The sequence below is a fragment of the Trametes versicolor genome, assembly GCF_000271585.1.
Source record: "Trametes versicolor FP-101664 SS1 unplaced genomic scaffold TRAVEscaffold_9, whole genome shotgun sequence".
NCBI classification, from domain to species: domain Eukaryota; kingdom Fungi; phylum Basidiomycota; class Agaricomycetes; order Polyporales; family Polyporaceae; genus Trametes; species Trametes versicolor.
This window is the reverse complement of record NW_007360329.1, coordinates 1,204,580-1,221,051: the sequence shown is the minus strand read 5'-3', so window position 1 is coordinate 1,221,051 and position 16,472 is coordinate 1,204,580. Positions and strand designations below refer to the sequence as shown.

Here is a 16,472-nt window from a genome sequence, read left to right as displayed (position 1 = left end):
AAGTTACCCTGGTATCTATCGCGCTGTTGTGTCTGTGTCTGTACTGTAGAGTGTGATGTATAATGCAATTGCCCGGTCACGGATATGTGAAACACGAGATTTTGTAGCCCCGTGCGTGTCGATGCCCCTGGCGAGCGAGTCCGTGTCGTCGGACTCGGAAACTCGCCGCTATTTGACTAGAGGCGCGTTTGTTTCGTGTCGCTGTTGTGACTGTGAACCATCGCGGGACCGATCCGCGATCTCAGGCTCTCGCGGGAGCGCGCCGTGGCTCGGGCGGCAGACGCACATGCACAGGGTCGTGAATGGTGTCAGGTTTCGAGAAAATCTTACAATGCAGACAGGTCTAGAGGCTCCCCTCCCCGGCTACGTCAAACCTTCGCCCCTCCCCGCACCCCTCCCCGTACCTCGCTATCTCGTCCTGTCTTGCTTCCGGTCCCGCGTCTCCACTGACAGCTCCCCGGTTTGCCCCTTGGGCTGATTGCCCGTGAGCAGCACCTTAGGCCATGTTGTGCACGGCGTTGAATGCCGCAACGACGGACGGGACCAGGCCGCCCTTGTGGCCGGGCAGGAGGTCGCGCGCGACGTGCGCGAGCGTGTGCGTGAGGAGGCGGCGGAGGCGGCGCTCGTTGTCCCGCTCGGCCGTCACCGCGTGAAGGGGGTCGTCCACGCCTGAAAATGATATCGAGGGCACGGTCAGTATTTTCTGCTTCCAGCGTAATAGGTGCCACGGGGGGCAGACTGACCGGTGACAATGAGCGGGCAGTTGTCAAAGTCGTCCGCGTCGGTTCTCTCGCCGCCGTCCTGCAGGTCTGCGTACTCGATCTGCGTGGAAGTAGCGAGGACGGGGCTGTGATGCAGAAAAGTGGGTAAGCGTTTGCCTAAGTGCGAGACGCACGGTCTTACTCACCAGGGGTCGTTGGCGGGGTTCCTGGACAAACTGAGGAGCGTGACGACCGAGCCGACGTGCAGCCCGAGGCCGGGGCCCTCGATGATCTTGGCCGCCTCGTCAGGCCCGAGCGCGACGAAGGCGTAGGAGAGGCCGTCCGTGACTATGGCCGCAGGGCCGGTGGCTGCGGTGTTCGCGGCCCCGTTGCTGTTGAGGTCGGCACGGTCGACGATGGCGATGATGCGCACGAGCGGGCGGGAGGTGAGGATGGCCTGGTTGGTGGCATCGCGGAGCGCAACGCAGGCGTTCGGGGTCAAGGAAATCATGGTGATGTCGATGTTGCGGTCGGGGGCGTTGGAAGCGGTGGGTTGTGTGTCTGCTTGAGACTGCCCTTCCTCTTCGCTGCTTGCAGTGATTTTATATTCCTCCTGGACCGTAGAGGCGTCTGGAGGACCGCGGGGGCCTCTGAACCTTTTACGCCTCTTCAGGACATGCTTGGAAGGGCCGTCGGCGAGTGGTGTCGTCGACAGATGGTTCAGAGGCGTATGTCATAACGCGGTGCCATCCTCCGCGCGCGCCAGAAACAAAGTGGACTGGTCGAGCGGGGAGGGGTTCGCCACCGCCCCAAGCGAGCGCGAACCACAAATTTACCGGTTACGGTGTTGCGCACGGTGAGCGGGCCATCTCCGAGGGGGGCTAGTACGCCGGGATGAAGTCCGGATCAGAGATAGAGGTGGTATATTCCGTACTGCGCCCCCGGAACGCGCATAGATATGTCCTGTCCGCACTCCGACGGGTCTTGTACGTCTTCGCAAGACCTCCAGCTGACCTAGAGGGTGTCCGCGTCGGTCGCTGAATTGCTTCGTCAGCCGACTGCAGGGACGGGCCTCGCACTACTCCGGACGCACCTTGCCTACACTTCACAGACGCACCGGCCACGCGCTCTGTGTGGTTTGACAGTGGGCGCAGCGGCGGGTGCACCATCGCGCACCTATATACCGCGCGAGATTGGGGCCCTAGATCAATTTGAGGGCACTAGGACCCGGGGGAAAGGATGGGTTGGTTGCCAGGCCCTCTTCGACCCTTCCTCGACGCACCCCGTGGACGGTGTGTACGTTCGTATGCGGAGACCGTGACATCGCGCACGGCGTTCTGCAACCACAAGTTACGCCATTGTGGATTGGGGTTGCAGGGGATAATATAATGGTCCGTCTCGAATCTGTGAAATGCGAACGTCAGAACATCGGTCGTCCACCGCATGCATGTCGACAGGGCCCCGAGCCCTGGAGAGTAAGCATGTGTCGTCGGAATCGCTTTCGTATCGCTAGCGCTTGGAGTGGGTGTTTTATGATTTGAATCGCCGCGGGACCGATTCGTGGGCATTACGAGCGTTCCGCTGGGGTCAGTCATACAAGCTCATCGCGAATTATGTCAGGTCTCAAGGAAATCATACAGAGCAAACCGATCAAGAGAACGCGCCCGGCGCCGTGTGCCCCTCCCCGCACTCGCACTTCGTCCCGATTGACGACTCCTCGATTCCGCGACTGGTATTCCCCTCCATCTCCCGCTAGGATGTTGGCTCCGAGTCGTCCGAGTTGAGCATCGCAATGATCATCTCGACCAACCGCGGCGGGATGCCGCCTTTGTGCCCGAGAGCGAGGTCGCGGCAGATGACCTTCATAACGTACTCAAGGAGGCGGCGGCGGCGGCGCTCCTCGTCCCGCTCGTTTCTGGCCTGAATGACATCTTGCCGATCGCCTATAAACGAGCGTTCAACACCGTGAACTTCAAGCGACACAATGAGGAAGCAGAGTTACCCGTGACCCTAATAAGCGCTTCGTCCAGCTCGGGACCCTCAGAGCCGTCCGTTTCAACGTCATGCATGCCCGCGTACGTGATTTCGGCGCATTCGACCTTGACGGAGCTAGCGCGAGAGGCCACCTGGTGAGTATGTGCGTTACGCGTCGCAAAGATGTGAGGGCGTACCAGGGATCGTCGGCTGGGTTTCTAGTCGCTTGCAGTAGCCTGATGACGGTGCCGATGTGCAGCCCACTGCCGAGCTTCTGAGCGAGGACTGGGGCAATGGCGATGTGTGCGTAGCCCTGGCCATCCGTGACGAAGACCTGGTAGCCCCCGCCCCAGTTGTGGGCACGGGCCTCGATGACGAGAACGCGTACGAGCGGGCGTGCGGTGAGGATCTCGTCGTCCGCGGCGTCGCGGAGGCGACAGCAAGCATCCTTCGTGAGTAAGATCATGTCGATGTCGGAGGTGTGGACTGCCAGTAGTACTACTAGCCTCTGAATGTAGATACTGCCAGTGAGGGTAGTAGCCACGAGTACTCCATGAGCGAGGTGCGCAGCGTGCACGAGGCTGTACGCTATACTAGGCGTTCATAACGGAAGCAATCTTGTGCATTGTTCTGTCAGCGTCAGATTGAGTAGCGCTGCACTTCATGAGGGCCCGTTCGACCAATAGTCTTGAAGGAACAAGTTCATCTCCGGATGTGCCAGGTTGTACCTGGCGCTTACACGACACATGGCGCAGATACTTGCGTGAGAACTTTCGACAGTTCTTGTACGTATCAACCTGAGGCCGTCAACCTGTCTGTGAAACATAGGAGAATACCCCACCTTAATTTTGGTTCGTATATGCCAACACTCGATGCTAGCGGATCCGTGTCCTTGAACTCAAAATTAATTCCCACCGCTATTCTATCGGATGCGCGTGGGGACCTGCTGTACCCGCACGCAAGGGCCGCCAACCACCGGAAGTCAGTCAGACGCATGTCATAATTGTGTCGGATCCCAAGAAAATCTGACAACGCAGACAAATCTAGAGAACACGTCCCCCGCTGCTGCGTGCCCCTCCCTTCACTCCCCGCACCTCCGTTCTACTACAAGCATCTCGGGCCGGATTGACTCCTCCCCGCGCCGCCACCGCCATCCATTTCCCGTTAGGAGGTTCACTCCGAGCCTCAAATCTCCATGAGCCTTCCGGTCAAGCGCGGCACGAAACCGCCCTCGTGCCCGGGGGCGAGATCGATGCAGACACTCTTCATGGCATACTCAAGAAGGCAGCGGCGGCGGTGCTCCTCGTCCCGCTCGTTTCTGATCTGGATTAATTCTTGACCGTCGCCTATATGGGGGCACTCAGTACTTTGAACGGCAAGATAGCGTAGCGGACTTACCCGTGACCTTGAGGAGGGGTTCGTCGAGCTCGGGACCGCCATCCGTCTCAACGTCGTCCATGCCCACATACATGACCTGGGCGCACTTGACCATGACGGGGCTAGGGGCGAGAGGTCGGGTGAGCTCGTGCACTACACGTCGCGGAGGTGGGCGGACTTACCAGGGATCGTCGGCGGGGAGCCTGTATGCCTCGAGGAGCCTGAGGACTGAGCCGATGTGCAGCTCGGCGCCGAGCTTCTCGACGAGGGGCTGCTCGAGAGCGACGTGTGCGTAGCTCGCGCCGTCCGTGACGAAGACCTGGCGGCCCCCGCCCCGGGTGGGGGCACGGTCGTCGATGACGAGGACGCGCACGAAGGGGCGGGCGACGAGGATGTCGCTGTCCGCGGCATTCCGGAGACGGAGGCACGCATCGATAGTAAGGCGAATCATCTTGATGAGAGCGGTGGGTTGTGTGGGTGTGTTCGACTTGGAGTCTGTCTCTCCTCATCGTTCTCGCAGGTGTTTTATATTTCTGCTCGACCATAGCGGCGTCTGGAGGACCCATCGGAGAGCTCTGAACCCTCTGCGTTCCCCAGAGCATGCTTGGAAGGCCGTCGGAGGGTGGTGTGGACGGCAGATGGTGTGCAGGAGTACGCCATAACGAGGCGCCAGCTAGGGCGCGGGCGGCAGTGGGTGTGGACTGTCCTGTCAGGGCACTCCTTGCGCAGAACGAGCCGGCGTGGTCCACACCTTCGCCGTATTCGGCACTGTGGCAGGCGGGGGCCTCCCCGCGGGCGGTGTCCAAGATGCCGGGTTAGAGCCCGGATCAAAAATTGACGTGTTGAAGTCCGCCTCGGGGCTCGGAACGCCCAGACGGATCCTTGTTCGGCGCTCCGAAGGGTCGTGCATGTCTTCTCATAGCCTCCAGCTGACCCAGAGGGCGTCCGTGTCGGTCGCTGAATAAAGTCGTCAGCGGACTGCACGTACGGGGTTGACACACCTCCGAGGCCACTTGCTCGCATCCCCGACGCACAGACCGCGCGCTCTATGCGGTTTGACAGTGGGCGCAGCGGCGGCCTCAGGGTGCATCATCGTGCTGCACGAAACTAGGGCCCGAGGTGACATTCAAGGACACTCGGGACCGGGGCAAAGGCTGGACGCGTTACCAGGTCCTCTTCGACGCTTCCTCAGCCACACTACACACCCCGTGGATGGTATGTAAGTTCGTATGCGACAACCATAACGTCGCGCACGGCGTTCTGCAACCACAATTTTACGTCATTGCGGACTGGGGCTACAGGGCGACGTAGGTGGCCACGTCAAAGAGGACTCAGACCAGATGCGCGGGGTGGCGGGCCCCGCCCATATGGCGAGCGCTTTGGAAGAATATTGTGGACTGGGTAGCGGACTAAAGTGAGCGTCATGAATTGACCCCGAATGTTGCTCTGCGGCGCGTCAGACTGCATTTTCTCATGTTACGTCTGCACCGAGCTCCATGGAGGAGAAAGGGCCTTGCGCGTCTCGGCGGTGCAAGGCATAGCACCGACAACAAAGGTACCAGGCGTTTGTGGTGGGGAAGATACCTGAGGAATGACCATTCGGAGCGCTGCGAGGGAAAACGGAGATGCAGCCGACATGCTTTGACTCAAGCCGAGGGCGGAAATCGCGCCGTCCTGAGCCAAGCAATACAGGGAATGGCCGGATGCGCTGTCAACCACTGGCATCTTGAAAAGGTGCTAATGAGAACGTAGAGGGCTCACTCACTGGTGCTAGGGGTGAAGTAGAAGAGGGATTGCCATACGTAGTGCGTAGCACACGACTCGTTTCCTCGTAGAGGTGGCAGATGGCGATAAGTGCGTCCACCGTTCAAGTGTTTGAAGCTATGATCCGGATCGAATCACGGCATCATCGGCAAGATACGAATGCGCATTGGGCGCGTCGGCAGAGCGCGATTGACCAGTGCCTATGCTCAACCTGTAGGCGGAGAACAAGAGGCCTATGTCAGAAATTTGGATGATGGCGGGGATGGGACGAGCTGAGCTGAGATCGCTTACACCGCTTGTGGGTCCAGCTGCCCTCAAAGTGATCGAGCGCCCAACGACACGTTGGCTCGCTAGACAATTATGAACGCAAGTCCTGACGTCCGCGGGGAATGTTAATTTGCGAATGGCGGAGTGCAGCCTGCATCTCGCTTCAACCATTGCAAGCTTCCAGCATGATCCGCCGAGCCATGTTGCGGGCGTCATAAGCCATGAGGGAATCGTTGTGCCCCATTGGGGGGCCTGATACCTGGATATGATAGAAGGAGCGGCAGAAAGAAAGTACCGCTCTCAACATGAATTCTGAGGGACTGACCACGCAGTTCCGATGGACGTTCGTGAGAAGTTGAACGGAGTAGGCATCGCCTGCAATGCACGATCCTGACAAACGGGCGCATCATGCGCGCCTTCAAGGTCCTGCAGGCATCGAACGCAAGGACGCTGCAGCAAAAATACATAGGTGCCATTGTCAAAGCGAGGTTGTGCGAATTGTGTACAGTTTGATGTCAAATCTTCATCCAGGAAAGCAGCCACGACCAGCACCGTCCACCACGCACGCCACGCCATGCAGGCGATCAGTAGCCGACGCCGATGAGGTAATCGGCCAGGTTCTCTACGACGGGCGTCGCTTCAGGCGCTTGGTTCGGTGCGGTGTACTCGGCCACCAGCACGGCCTGCTTCGTCTTCACGATTATGCACCCATCGGCCTGTACGAGCGCGCGTGATCAGAGTCAAACGCATCGGATCTGCGAACAGGAATGGGCACGCACCGCCTTCTTGCCGTAGATACTGCGCTCGTTCGCCTGGAGGGTGAAGAACTTCTGTCCTGCGAGGCGGACGCCGCTGGACTGCAGCGAGGAGGGGTTCTCGAACCCGGTCACGATGGCTTTCTGCTCCTCTGCGGAGAGCTGTGCGGTGCGCGCGCGCAAGGTCAGACTTGTTCAGCTTTGGAAGATGCGTTGTGCGTACAGTGTAGCCCGGAGACGATGCCCAAACACCCCCTGCGAGACCGATGATGGCGGCCTTCTGGATCTTGCCAGTTCCGATGAGGTTGGTATCGACGTACGCTGTGCAGGTGGCGCGACCGGACGCAGTGCGATTGAGAGCGCGCTCACATCAGGGGTAGACAGCCTAAGCCTCACCTTGCCAGGACATTGCAGAGAGTTGGAGAGGGGGTGGGACGCGAGGGCGGTGGCGGAGAGAGACTAGGAGGGAGATGAGGACGGATTGGGCGCGCTGAGGCTAAGTAAGTGAGCGTTATGATCCTCCGTAGCCAATCGCGCGGAGATCGCCATCTGATAACAACTCCTTATAACGCGCCATTGAACTACTTATCGCCCAGATAAACACTTGACAAACGACTTCACCTAATACACTACCGGACTTCGTAAGACGCGGTGAAGGCAGGGTGAAGACCGTACCGCGCGCGACGGCAGACAAATCTCACCACGGTGTGTGGCAGCAGGCGTACATCACCACGCCTCAGCCGAGGATAATGATCCCGGGGAAGCGTACAGGCAGTCATGAGGCATGCACGTCATACTGAATAGACAATACGCTAGTATGACAATTATACAGCAGCGGGAGCTCGCGAGTGCACTCCTCAAATCTACGCGAATCGGCATTTACAATCCGACCGGGACGAGCGCGTTCGCCTGGGGCGCCAGGAGCGTAAACGTCTCCGCGTCCGCCGACGGCACCTTCGTGAAGATGTCCAGGACACTCGTCGCGTTCGCCACGCCCTGCAGCCCGCAGCGCTCGACAAAGTCCCCCGCGGCGGCTCCCCGCGTCCGCACATGCTTCACGAAGCCCTCCATCGGGCACGACGCCCCTGGGCCGGACGCACACCCCGGCACGGGCACCACCGCATCGTTGATCTGTCCAGCCGAAACACGAGGTGCAGGTTCACATGAGCCTCTGCATGGAACCGCAGAACGACGTGCTCACCCTTATCCGCACGTATTTCTGCGCGCCGGCGCTCGTGCCGGCGGCTGCGACGACCTGCCCGGCGCTGTGCCGCACGGCGGTGGACGGCGCGTGTGCATCGCATGAGAGCCGCTCGAGCGCAACGTGTCCGAGGAAGGAGACGAGGTATGAGGAGCGGAACGTGCGCCGCGCGTCGGCGCGCGATGGGGAGAGCGGGTAGACGCCGCGCGCGTCGGACGTGTTCCAGATGCCCAGCGCGGCGACTATGGGTGGAAGATTGTTGTCGTGCTGGAACACGGGGAACGAGGGTGAGCTGCGGGTGGAAGGGGGGACGTTCGCGCAAAAGATTACCGTGAAACTCATGACCAGCGCGGGCGGGACGAACGAGGCGTTTCCGCTCGCGCTCGCGTTGGGCGCAGACGCGAGCAGTCCGGTAACCGCTTGCAGCCAGGGGAAGCCCACGGTAGCCGAGAAAGGGTTGCCGGGGCCGGATCTGTCAGAGGGGAGGAAGGGAACGCAATGCTTGAGTTTGTTCCGCTAAACGTTGTGCCGCGGCGGACGCACCCGTAGTAATAGTTGAGGTCATGCGCGTACTCGTAGTCATTCCATTCCTCCTCTGAGCAAGGCACGGCGTCAGATACAGCCGCGAGGCAGAGACAGATGCCAGATCTCTGTACCTTCGAAGATATCGCAGAACCGAGTGTCGCCGCTGACCTCTGCCTGGAAGCCGCACAGGTCCTGCATCACCCCGACGTCGCTCGCGGTGAGCGCGAGGCCGTCGAGATAACGGTTTAGCCGGGCAGCGATGTTGCCCTGGTACGTGGCGCGGAACGTCGTCGCCTTCGAGGAGGTGTCGCCGCCCTTGTACGCCGGGCAGCCGCTCGACGGCGTCAGGGAATCCGCGAACGTGTAGTTGACCGAATCAGGCATGGACACGACGATGCCCCGGTTCTCGGACGGCGCCGCCAGGTAGTTCCCCTGCGAGAGATAGCCCTGCAGGAAATAGGCGGACGTGTCCACCACACGCTGCTGCCCAGCCGCCCTGCGATATGTGCGGTGTGAGCTCTGTTCCGCTCGAGCGCCAAGGGCGGCCCTAGGATACTCACCAGACGGTGAAATTATCGCCGCCGGGCGTAAAGCGGTAGCGCTTCCTGAGGTCGACCCCGAGCTTGAACGCCTCCCCAGCGCCCGTAGACGTCAGGTAGAGCGGCTGGTGCGGTGCGTCGTCCACTGGCACCACCCAGGAGGGGAGGAACGCCAGCGGGCCGCGCGCGGTGTAGGTCGCGTTCTGCAGCTTCGTGAACAGCGCCTGCCAGCCGGCGAATGACCCGGGCTCCGGGTACCGTCTAGGTGTCATGCAAAGGTCAGCGGGTGCACTAAGGCGCTAACGATATCAACAGTGGTGATACTCACGAGCCATGCCGCACAATGTATGCCGCGCTCTCCACGACGCACTGCGAGGGCGTCGTCGAGTCGATGCCGAACTGCGGGGGGGCGTCAAAGTATGGCGATGCAGGGCCGGAGTGGTGGAGGGGATCGAAGCGCCCGTAGCACACGGCTACCAAAGCGGCGAGAACAAGGTTGACCGTGAGCGCTGCCATGTTGTTGACCCGACGGGGAGCAACATCAAGACGCTTGTTTACCTTATAAGACGTGCAACAAGGGCGTGCCCAGGTCTGTGGCTTCGCGTGAACTATGAGGGGGTCATGCACGTTCGTCGTTCTGATTCGCGTCCGGCGCGTTCAGGCACGGCCCGTACCACGCCGCTACGAAGCAGCGCACTGTCCGCGACGCCTCCAAGAAGCGCATGCGCATCTTGCTGAAATACCCGGGCAGCGACAGCCGGGCTGGGCACCGATCGTCGGCGTGATATCGTCGGCGACCTATGGTATAGTCGAAACGTTGAGGGGCCCTGAGCGAGAACTGCGGCTTGTGCAGGTTTTTCATTATGGGTGCAGCACGTTCGTGCTGCGATCGGTCTAAAAAGCCAGATACTGTCAGGGTGAGCATACTTCCAAGGACTCGAAATTCAGACGTACCTGGTTCCTGTTGCTTGGTTGCCGGGGCCTGGACGCGACGACGCTAAGCAAGCCTTCGCCCGGCTGACTTACCTGTCGCGTTGCCTGACTCAACTGTAGTCTCGTTCCCAGACCTTCTACAGAGGCTCTCCCCCCTCCCGCACGCTGAGCGCTGTGATTGGCCAAAGGAATGGTGCACAGGCGCCAAAATATTTTGGGCAGGTTCTCACGATGGGATTTGAGCGCGCGGGGGGGAGAGCCCTGTAGAAGGTCTGGGGCATTTCGTGGGCGGTAAGGCCACTCGTTACATCGGAGTCACATCGGGTCACTGGGTGCCTGTCGGGAGTTACCCCGAGTAACGGTTTCTGTCAGATAGCTTTAGTCATGATATAGCAGAGCTCTCGTTCGTCGCGTCTAGTACGGCTCTCTCGCTGCGCCGTCTACTTAAGCCCATCGCGAAATGGACTTCGCATCCGATCTCGAGTACCAACAAGCATTCAGTAATGACCACGACGACTACTGGGATGACTCGGACGACTTCGCGGATGTGCTCGACCAGCTCGACGTCAATTTTCCGTCCATGCCACCCCCGCGCACCGCGGCCTCCTCCTTCTACAGTGGCTACACAGCTACGTTTCGGAACGCGCTCGCGCGCGACAGCGCGAGCCTCGCGACACGTGTGGAGAACGTTCTGGAGTTCATGCGAACTCAGAATCTCAATCTAGAGCTTTTTATGGACGCTGTCTTCTGGGGTGATCCGGGGTGTATCGCAAACCGCAAGATCGCGCACGAGCGCGCGGTCTTCATGCGGAGCCCCATTCTTCTGAGCGTCCTGGACCGATGGTGGCATCCGCCGACAAAAGAGACGTCTGGTGGTGGGAGTGCCATGAAGGACTTCCTTGTCGCCCGTGTCGGAGAGACTCTTGTCGAAGAGCTCGAAGACGTCGCATCCAGCCAGTTGCGGCCGCCAGATAACCCCCTCTCCGCGTCCAACTTGACTAGTGTCAACTTTCGTGACGTGGGCACTCAAATCCAGAACAGGCATGCGCCGAAGCTGTGGCTCCTGCTGCAACAGCTCGCATGGAGTCCCCGCCAGAAGAAAGAAAATTCTCAAAAAAACCCCTTTCACGTATGTATCCCGCCGTCTGTCTGTGCCCTTCTTGTACTACATCTGACACGATTTGCCTGTAGATAATCCTTACAGTGATCTCGATGCTTGCGTACTCTCGTTCACACGACTCCTCACGCCTCACTATGATATGGTCAATCTTTCTCAAAGCGTGCGGCTTACCCGCCCGCGCGTTCGACGCGCTGCACGCTCTCGGAATCACTATGAGCCACAAGTGGACTACGAACGCCTTCCAAACGGTCGCCAAGAATGCGAAGATCGACACGAAAACGGATATCTGCGCACATCGTCGTGCTCTCCTCGGATCGCACGATAACCTTAACGTGCCCATGCGCGTCTTCTCGCAACGCTCACACAACCTCAATCATTTCATCAGCGCATCGGCTGCCACCATTTGGATCTTACCGAAGGAGGCTCTGCTTCCGGAAGACATCTCCGTCAAGACAAAAGCTGCGCGTAAGGCCGCGATGGAGGAGGGCCCCTTGCCAGCAAAGGACCTTGTCATGGGCGAACTCGATGCGGCCACGCGCATGAAGGCGCAAGGGCGCGATCGCGTTCTCCGGTTCCTACTCCAAAGCCCAGCCTTTGCCGACTATCCTCACCACGACGATCCGCTCTTCGCTGCCCCACCTCCGGTCGAGCTGCTTCCGTGCGGGCCTGAACACATGGTCAAGCAGCACATTCTGGAGACCGTCGAAGTCGACGAGAGCAGTTATGACGGCACCGACCAGCTGATGAACAAGATATGGCTAGAACAGATGGGCTGGGGCTCGGAGGAAGAGAAGAAACGCACTGGCGCAGAGCGAGTGATTGTATGGGCCGGAGATCAACTCACTGTGGACCGCATACGCGGTCTTGCCCGCTATCGGCACGACGACCCGAACTCCTTCGCGCGGATGGAGTGGGTTGAGCCTGTCTTCGGATGGTTCCACGCCACGATGGCGTTCGCAAACTCACTGCATGCACAATACCTCGGGACGTCGGCGGGCATTGGGCTCCGGAAAGCGTTCGAGACACTGAGCCGGAAGGGCCTTCTCAAGCAGGAGACGAAAGGGGTGTTTTGGCATCATCTCGACGAGGCTCTCTGGCATGTTGGGGAAGCCAACTTCCTCGCGCTGTGGGCTGAGGTCGGCGGCGCATCTAGCCACGCAGATCTGGCTTCCAAGTCCCCGCAGGAACTCATTGCAATCCTCAACACAATCTGCGACAAACATATATCGCGCGAAGCGATAACTCACATGGAGAATCAGCCCGCAGCCCAGCAAGATGAGGTAAAGCGGCAGATGATCATGCTCAGCGCTGATCTTCTGCCATACTTCGACCTGCGGGAGGCAATGCGCATAGGCGATGTCGGCCGTATGGAGGACCTCCTTCCCACACTCCTCTTTCGCTTTATCGGCGGTGGGAACCACAAGTACGCCGTGGAGATCCTTGAGCTGCTCCATAAGTTACGACGCGAATGGCCTGAGGAGCTACGGTGAGTTGGGCATGCAGCATGCTATCTTTAGTATGCTGAACAACTCATGCTAACTAATTTTTCAGAACTCATATTCGCAGGCACTGCTGGCTTGTAAATCTCACAGGAAAGCGTGATGGGTTCCACGCTGTGGACCTTGCACAGGAACACAATATCAAGGACATCAAGGTAAGCAAACAACCACTGCATACACCGGTACTTGCCTAACCCATGCATAGGTGACTTGGCGATCATTTGGCCCCGGTGCGACCTTCGCATACATCCAAAAAATATCGCCCGCCATCCCGGTGCTTCGCGCGATAAAGAAGAGCATAGCGGCACAGTTCCCAAGCCTTCTCGCGCGCGGCGCGCGCCATGGGAGCCCCTCGAAGGACAAGGACGTCGAGCGAGTGATCAGTATGTTTCGCGAGTCACATGTTCTCGAATTCGATGCGATGAGGACCATTAACGGAGGTCAAGCGGACCATGCACCTGATGTAGTTTCCGCAGGAGTGGGACAGCTCATTGAGGAGCGCATTGTAGACCGTTGGTGGACTGATCGCTGCTTTCCGAAGGCCACAACCGAGATATATACATTAGACGAATAGAATCAATATATTCAAATTATTCCTGGCTACTACGATGTATCCATGTCCTCCTCTGCGCACGTCCTGCTTGGAGGGTCGACGGAGGGCGGTGCGGGCGCTGTTATGAGTTCTTGAGTGTTCGCGGCACCTGTGGGAGACACTACCGGGGCTGAGTGACGGTAACGCGGCCGAGCACGCGGTCGCAGTTTTGGCAGTGTCGCGACAGACGCGCCCGATGTACTTGCCACCGCAGGTAGTTGAACGTATGCGCAGGCGAGGAGCGCGGGGTTCGAAGGACCGGCCGAGGTATTTTGAGAGTCTGCTGAGCATTGTGATAGAGGTTGCGGTAGTATGAGCGGCGCGAGGGCGCTAGTGCTTGCGTGCACGTCTTGGGCGCTAACGGAGGTGGGAGCGAGCGAGTTGTTTGCGACCAGCGCCAGCTCTGGTACGTTCTCCTTGTTCTTCTTCTGCCTCTTCCTCGGTGTTGGCCGTGCGTGGCGAGAACGCTTACGCTTGTGAGGGCCACGGATGTGCATACGCGTGCCTGCACAGATCTCGTCTGCAACCTCTGCGGCCTCACACACAGCCCCACCCACCAACTTGCGCTGAGCCTTATCCTCCCGCCGCACCCGCTGCCTTTCTGCGGTTTCTAGCTTCTTCTCCTCCTTCCTCTGCTCGGCTGCTCGGGCCTTCCGCGCACGCTCTTGGTCTCGCATAGCTAGCTTGGCTTCCCGCTCGCGCTCTTTCTCCACCTCTTTCTCCGCTGCCTTGGCCGTTCTCTCCTCCTCCTTCTGCGCCTTCGCGCGCGCTTTCTCTGCGAGCTTCTCCGCCGCCTCGTGTTCCTTTCTGTCCTTCTCTGCCTGGGCGGCTTCAGCCTTGACTCGGGCCTCTTCGATTTTGGGCAATGCACGTTCCCGATCGAAGTCTTGCAAGACCTTCAACACCTCAAGTTCATGCCGTTCCACAAGGAGCCAATGGAGACCGCTCAAGCTGCCCGCAGTGGAGAAGCTCGTGCGCGAAGCGAGCGAGGTGATGAGGGTATCGGTGAGTAGGCCAGATGGGCCAAAAGGTTGGTGCGAATACGAGGTGAGCCAGGCTTGATACCTCCAGGACTGCAAGAGCCTTCGCGCGCGTTCTTCATCCTCGGAGGTGCGCGTTGCGCGTGTGTATGCGGGCCAGTTATCAGGTGAGTACGGCTCAATGTCTTGACACGGTGGGCCTGCGTGTTGTCGAGCGTCGGCGTCAAGTGCACGGGTGTCGTCTGCTCCAACTTCGTGATCGGAAGTTCTCTCTTGCAGCACCAGAGGTATATTCGCTGACAGCGGCGTCGTATGGGTAGCGCTGGGGCCAGAAGGCAAAGCGCAGGTACTGGGGGATGGAGAGGGCTGGGCTGAAGCGGACGTCGGCGCCGTGCGCCCTTTGCGAGTACAGTTGTCACAACATTCGCCCGTAGGAGCTGTTTACCATGCATGTGAGTTATTTCTGACTTATCTGAATAGGACAACTACATACGCTTTCGCGTGGGTGGATTGTCGAAGTACTCATCGGCCACATCTCGGCGGCAGCGCTCTGGGTCCAACCACATACGGAGCCCGTCCTCGATTTCTTTGACGTAAGCGACGACCTCCCCGTCCTGCCGCGATCGCTTCCCCTTCTCCTGGAACACTGTTGGTTGGATAAGGAGAATCGCGCGCGCTTGGATGTCCGGATGGCGTCCCGCGCGCCCTGCGCGTTGCATCCACACCGACAAGGATTCCGGCGCCATGAATTGTATTGATTCCACGACGTCGGGTATATCGCACCCCTTGGTAAATGTTAGAATCTGACCATGTAACATAGGTGAGACCACACACCATTCCAGCTGCTTCTGTAGTCAACAATATGTCCAACTTTCCCTGTCGGAAGTCTTGCATCACCAGGTCCTTGGCGAGCGTGCAGCGGCGCGCGTTGTACACTTTCACACGGCTCTGCAGTATCGGGGGGAGCCGTTCTATGAGCCATCGGCATGCGTTCATCGAGACGTTGATGTCGTCGAAGAACAGCATGCGTCGCATGGGCAGCTTCGCCAGGGTCGCCACATTTGCGGGCAACAAGAAACCGAGCACGTCCAAATTAGACTTGCCCGCCGTCATGTACCTAACCTCCCAGGTTATATTAGGGCGGTCGTTGCCTATGTTGAGATGGAACGAGCGATTTGGCAAGATGTGAAGCGTCTTGCGAGCCAATGCGAGTGCGGACGGCTTCATGGTAGCGGAGAAAGCGCAGACGGAGGTGTTGAGTGTGAGGAGGGCACGAACGTCACCCAAGTCTGAGTACTCGGGGCGGAACTCACCGCCCCACTGAGCGATGCAGTGGGCTTCATCGACAACCAAAGCGAGCACCCTCTTTGTGAATTTTGCATTACTTAGGAGGGTGCGGAAGGTGCTCTGTCGCTCAGTGAGAAGCTTAGGACCAATGATTACGACAGAGTATTTTCCCTGCGCAATATCCTATGCCAATCTTTATTAACGGCTACATACGACGCTTTTTCGGTACGTACATCGAGCAGTTCCGGTGTCTGTGTCTCGCCATTCACTACTGCGGTACTGATGTTCATTTTCCGAAAGCGTGTGGCCTGATCTGCTTCAGCATGTGCCCACAAGAACGACCGTGGCATGTTTCTCACTTGATCGGCTTCGAGGGAATTAAGCGGTGATACAATGATTATTATCTTGCCCCGTGATTGAGGGGCAAACAAAGGAAGCACAAAGGGAAGCGTCTTTCCCCACCCCGTCCCCGCGATGGTCGTCGAGTCCAGACCCAGGAGCATGCATTCCGCAAGATCGAGTTGTTCCGGATAGGGCGTGAGCCCAGCGCGTTTCTTCGACTCTTCAATCATGGCCTGACGGGTCGCATGACTGTCGTACTTCTTCTTCTTCTTCGCGGCTGCTCGCGCTTCTTCGAGAAGTGCGTATGATCGTTTTCGTGCTTCGGCATGAGAGGCAGCGCGAGGGTCGACTGCAGCAGTACCAACAGATGCCGGGTCCGGCGGAGACATTAGAACAAACCAGTAGTATCGTTGATTAGGGCATGTTTATGTTCAAGAACGAGCGTGTGTGATGAAGCGAGCGAGTGAGCGAACGGAAGAGCGAGCTCAAAGGTTTCCTTCAGGGGGCGCGAGCGGGACTATACAAATTTGGCGGGCGTAGGTATGACAAATTGTGCTAACGAGTTCCACGTGGAAGCCCAGATTCGTGACCTGGAGTCACGAGTGGCCGTTTTGGG

At 58.9% G+C, this 16,472-nt stretch overlaps 6 protein-coding genes across 6 annotated transcripts; 1 reads left to right on the top strand and 5 right to left on the bottom strand.

The window, feature by feature from the left end:
- Positions 1 to 408: 408 nt before the first annotated feature.
- Positions 409 to 1,212, bottom strand: TRAVEDRAFT_50310 (uncharacterized protein; the record flags this gene model as incomplete). The annotated part of the gene is made up of 4 exons (XM_008042929.1): positions 409 to 474; positions 515 to 669; positions 744 to 847; positions 908 to 1,212. The coding sequence occupies 4 exons, from the start codon at positions 1,210 to 1,212 to the stop codon at positions 409 to 411; spliced, it is 630 nt and encodes a 209-aa protein (XP_008041120.1).
- Positions 1,213 to 2,453: 1,241 nt separating this feature from the next.
- Positions 2,454 to 4,503, bottom strand: TRAVEDRAFT_22255 (uncharacterized protein; the record flags this gene model as incomplete). The annotated part of the gene is made up of 6 exons (XM_008042690.1): positions 2,454 to 2,644; positions 2,704 to 2,810; positions 2,873 to 3,263; positions 3,902 to 4,021; positions 4,074 to 4,174; positions 4,235 to 4,503. The coding sequence occupies 6 exons, from the start codon at positions 4,501 to 4,503 to the stop codon at positions 2,454 to 2,456; spliced, it is 1,179 nt and encodes a 392-aa protein (XP_008040881.1).
- Positions 4,504 to 6,667: 2,164 nt separating this feature from the next.
- Positions 6,668 to 7,247, bottom strand: TRAVEDRAFT_50307 (profilin; the record flags this gene model as incomplete). Its single annotated transcript, XM_008042928.1, has 4 exons — positions 6,668 to 6,799; positions 6,863 to 7,000; positions 7,062 to 7,159; positions 7,235 to 7,247. 4 exons carry the CDS (start codon positions 7,245 to 7,247, stop codon positions 6,668 to 6,670), a joined length of 381 nt encoding a protein of 126 aa, XP_008041119.1.
- Positions 7,248 to 7,619: 372 nt separating this feature from the next.
- On the bottom strand, positions 7,620 to 10,140 carry TRAVEDRAFT_152363 (phosphoglycerate mutase-like protein). Its single transcript, XM_008043269.1, has 8 exons — positions 10,058 to 10,140; positions 9,432 to 9,997; positions 9,125 to 9,364; positions 8,696 to 9,060; positions 8,583 to 8,634; positions 8,370 to 8,511; positions 8,040 to 8,306; positions 7,620 to 7,969 (listed from the first exon to the last, which is right to left on the bottom strand). The coding sequence occupies exons 2-8, from the start codon at positions 9,617 to 9,619 to the stop codon at positions 7,718 to 7,720; spliced, it is 1,506 nt and encodes a 501-aa protein (XP_008041460.1). The 5' UTR covers positions 9,620 to 9,997; positions 10,058 to 10,140; the 3' UTR covers positions 7,620 to 7,717.
- Positions 10,141 to 10,616: 476 nt separating this feature from the next.
- Positions 10,617 to 13,229, top strand: TRAVEDRAFT_129435 (uncharacterized protein; the record flags this gene model as incomplete). Its single annotated transcript, XM_008043268.1, has 4 exons — positions 10,617 to 11,198; positions 11,228 to 12,642; positions 12,708 to 12,810; positions 12,861 to 13,229. 4 exons carry the CDS (start codon positions 10,617 to 10,619, stop codon positions 13,227 to 13,229), a joined length of 2,469 nt encoding a protein of 822 aa, XP_008041459.1.
- Positions 13,230 to 14,712: 1,483 nt separating this feature from the next.
- TRAVEDRAFT_129411 (P-loop containing nucleoside triphosphate hydrolase protein) lies at positions 14,713 to 16,245 on the bottom strand (the record flags this gene model as incomplete). The annotated part of the gene is made up of 4 exons (XM_008043267.1): positions 14,713 to 15,012; positions 15,062 to 15,697; positions 15,748 to 15,822; positions 15,874 to 16,245. 4 exons carry the CDS (start codon positions 16,243 to 16,245, stop codon positions 14,713 to 14,715), a joined length of 1,383 nt encoding a protein of 460 aa, XP_008041458.1.
- Between the last annotated feature and the right edge of the window lie 227 nt (positions 16,246 to 16,472).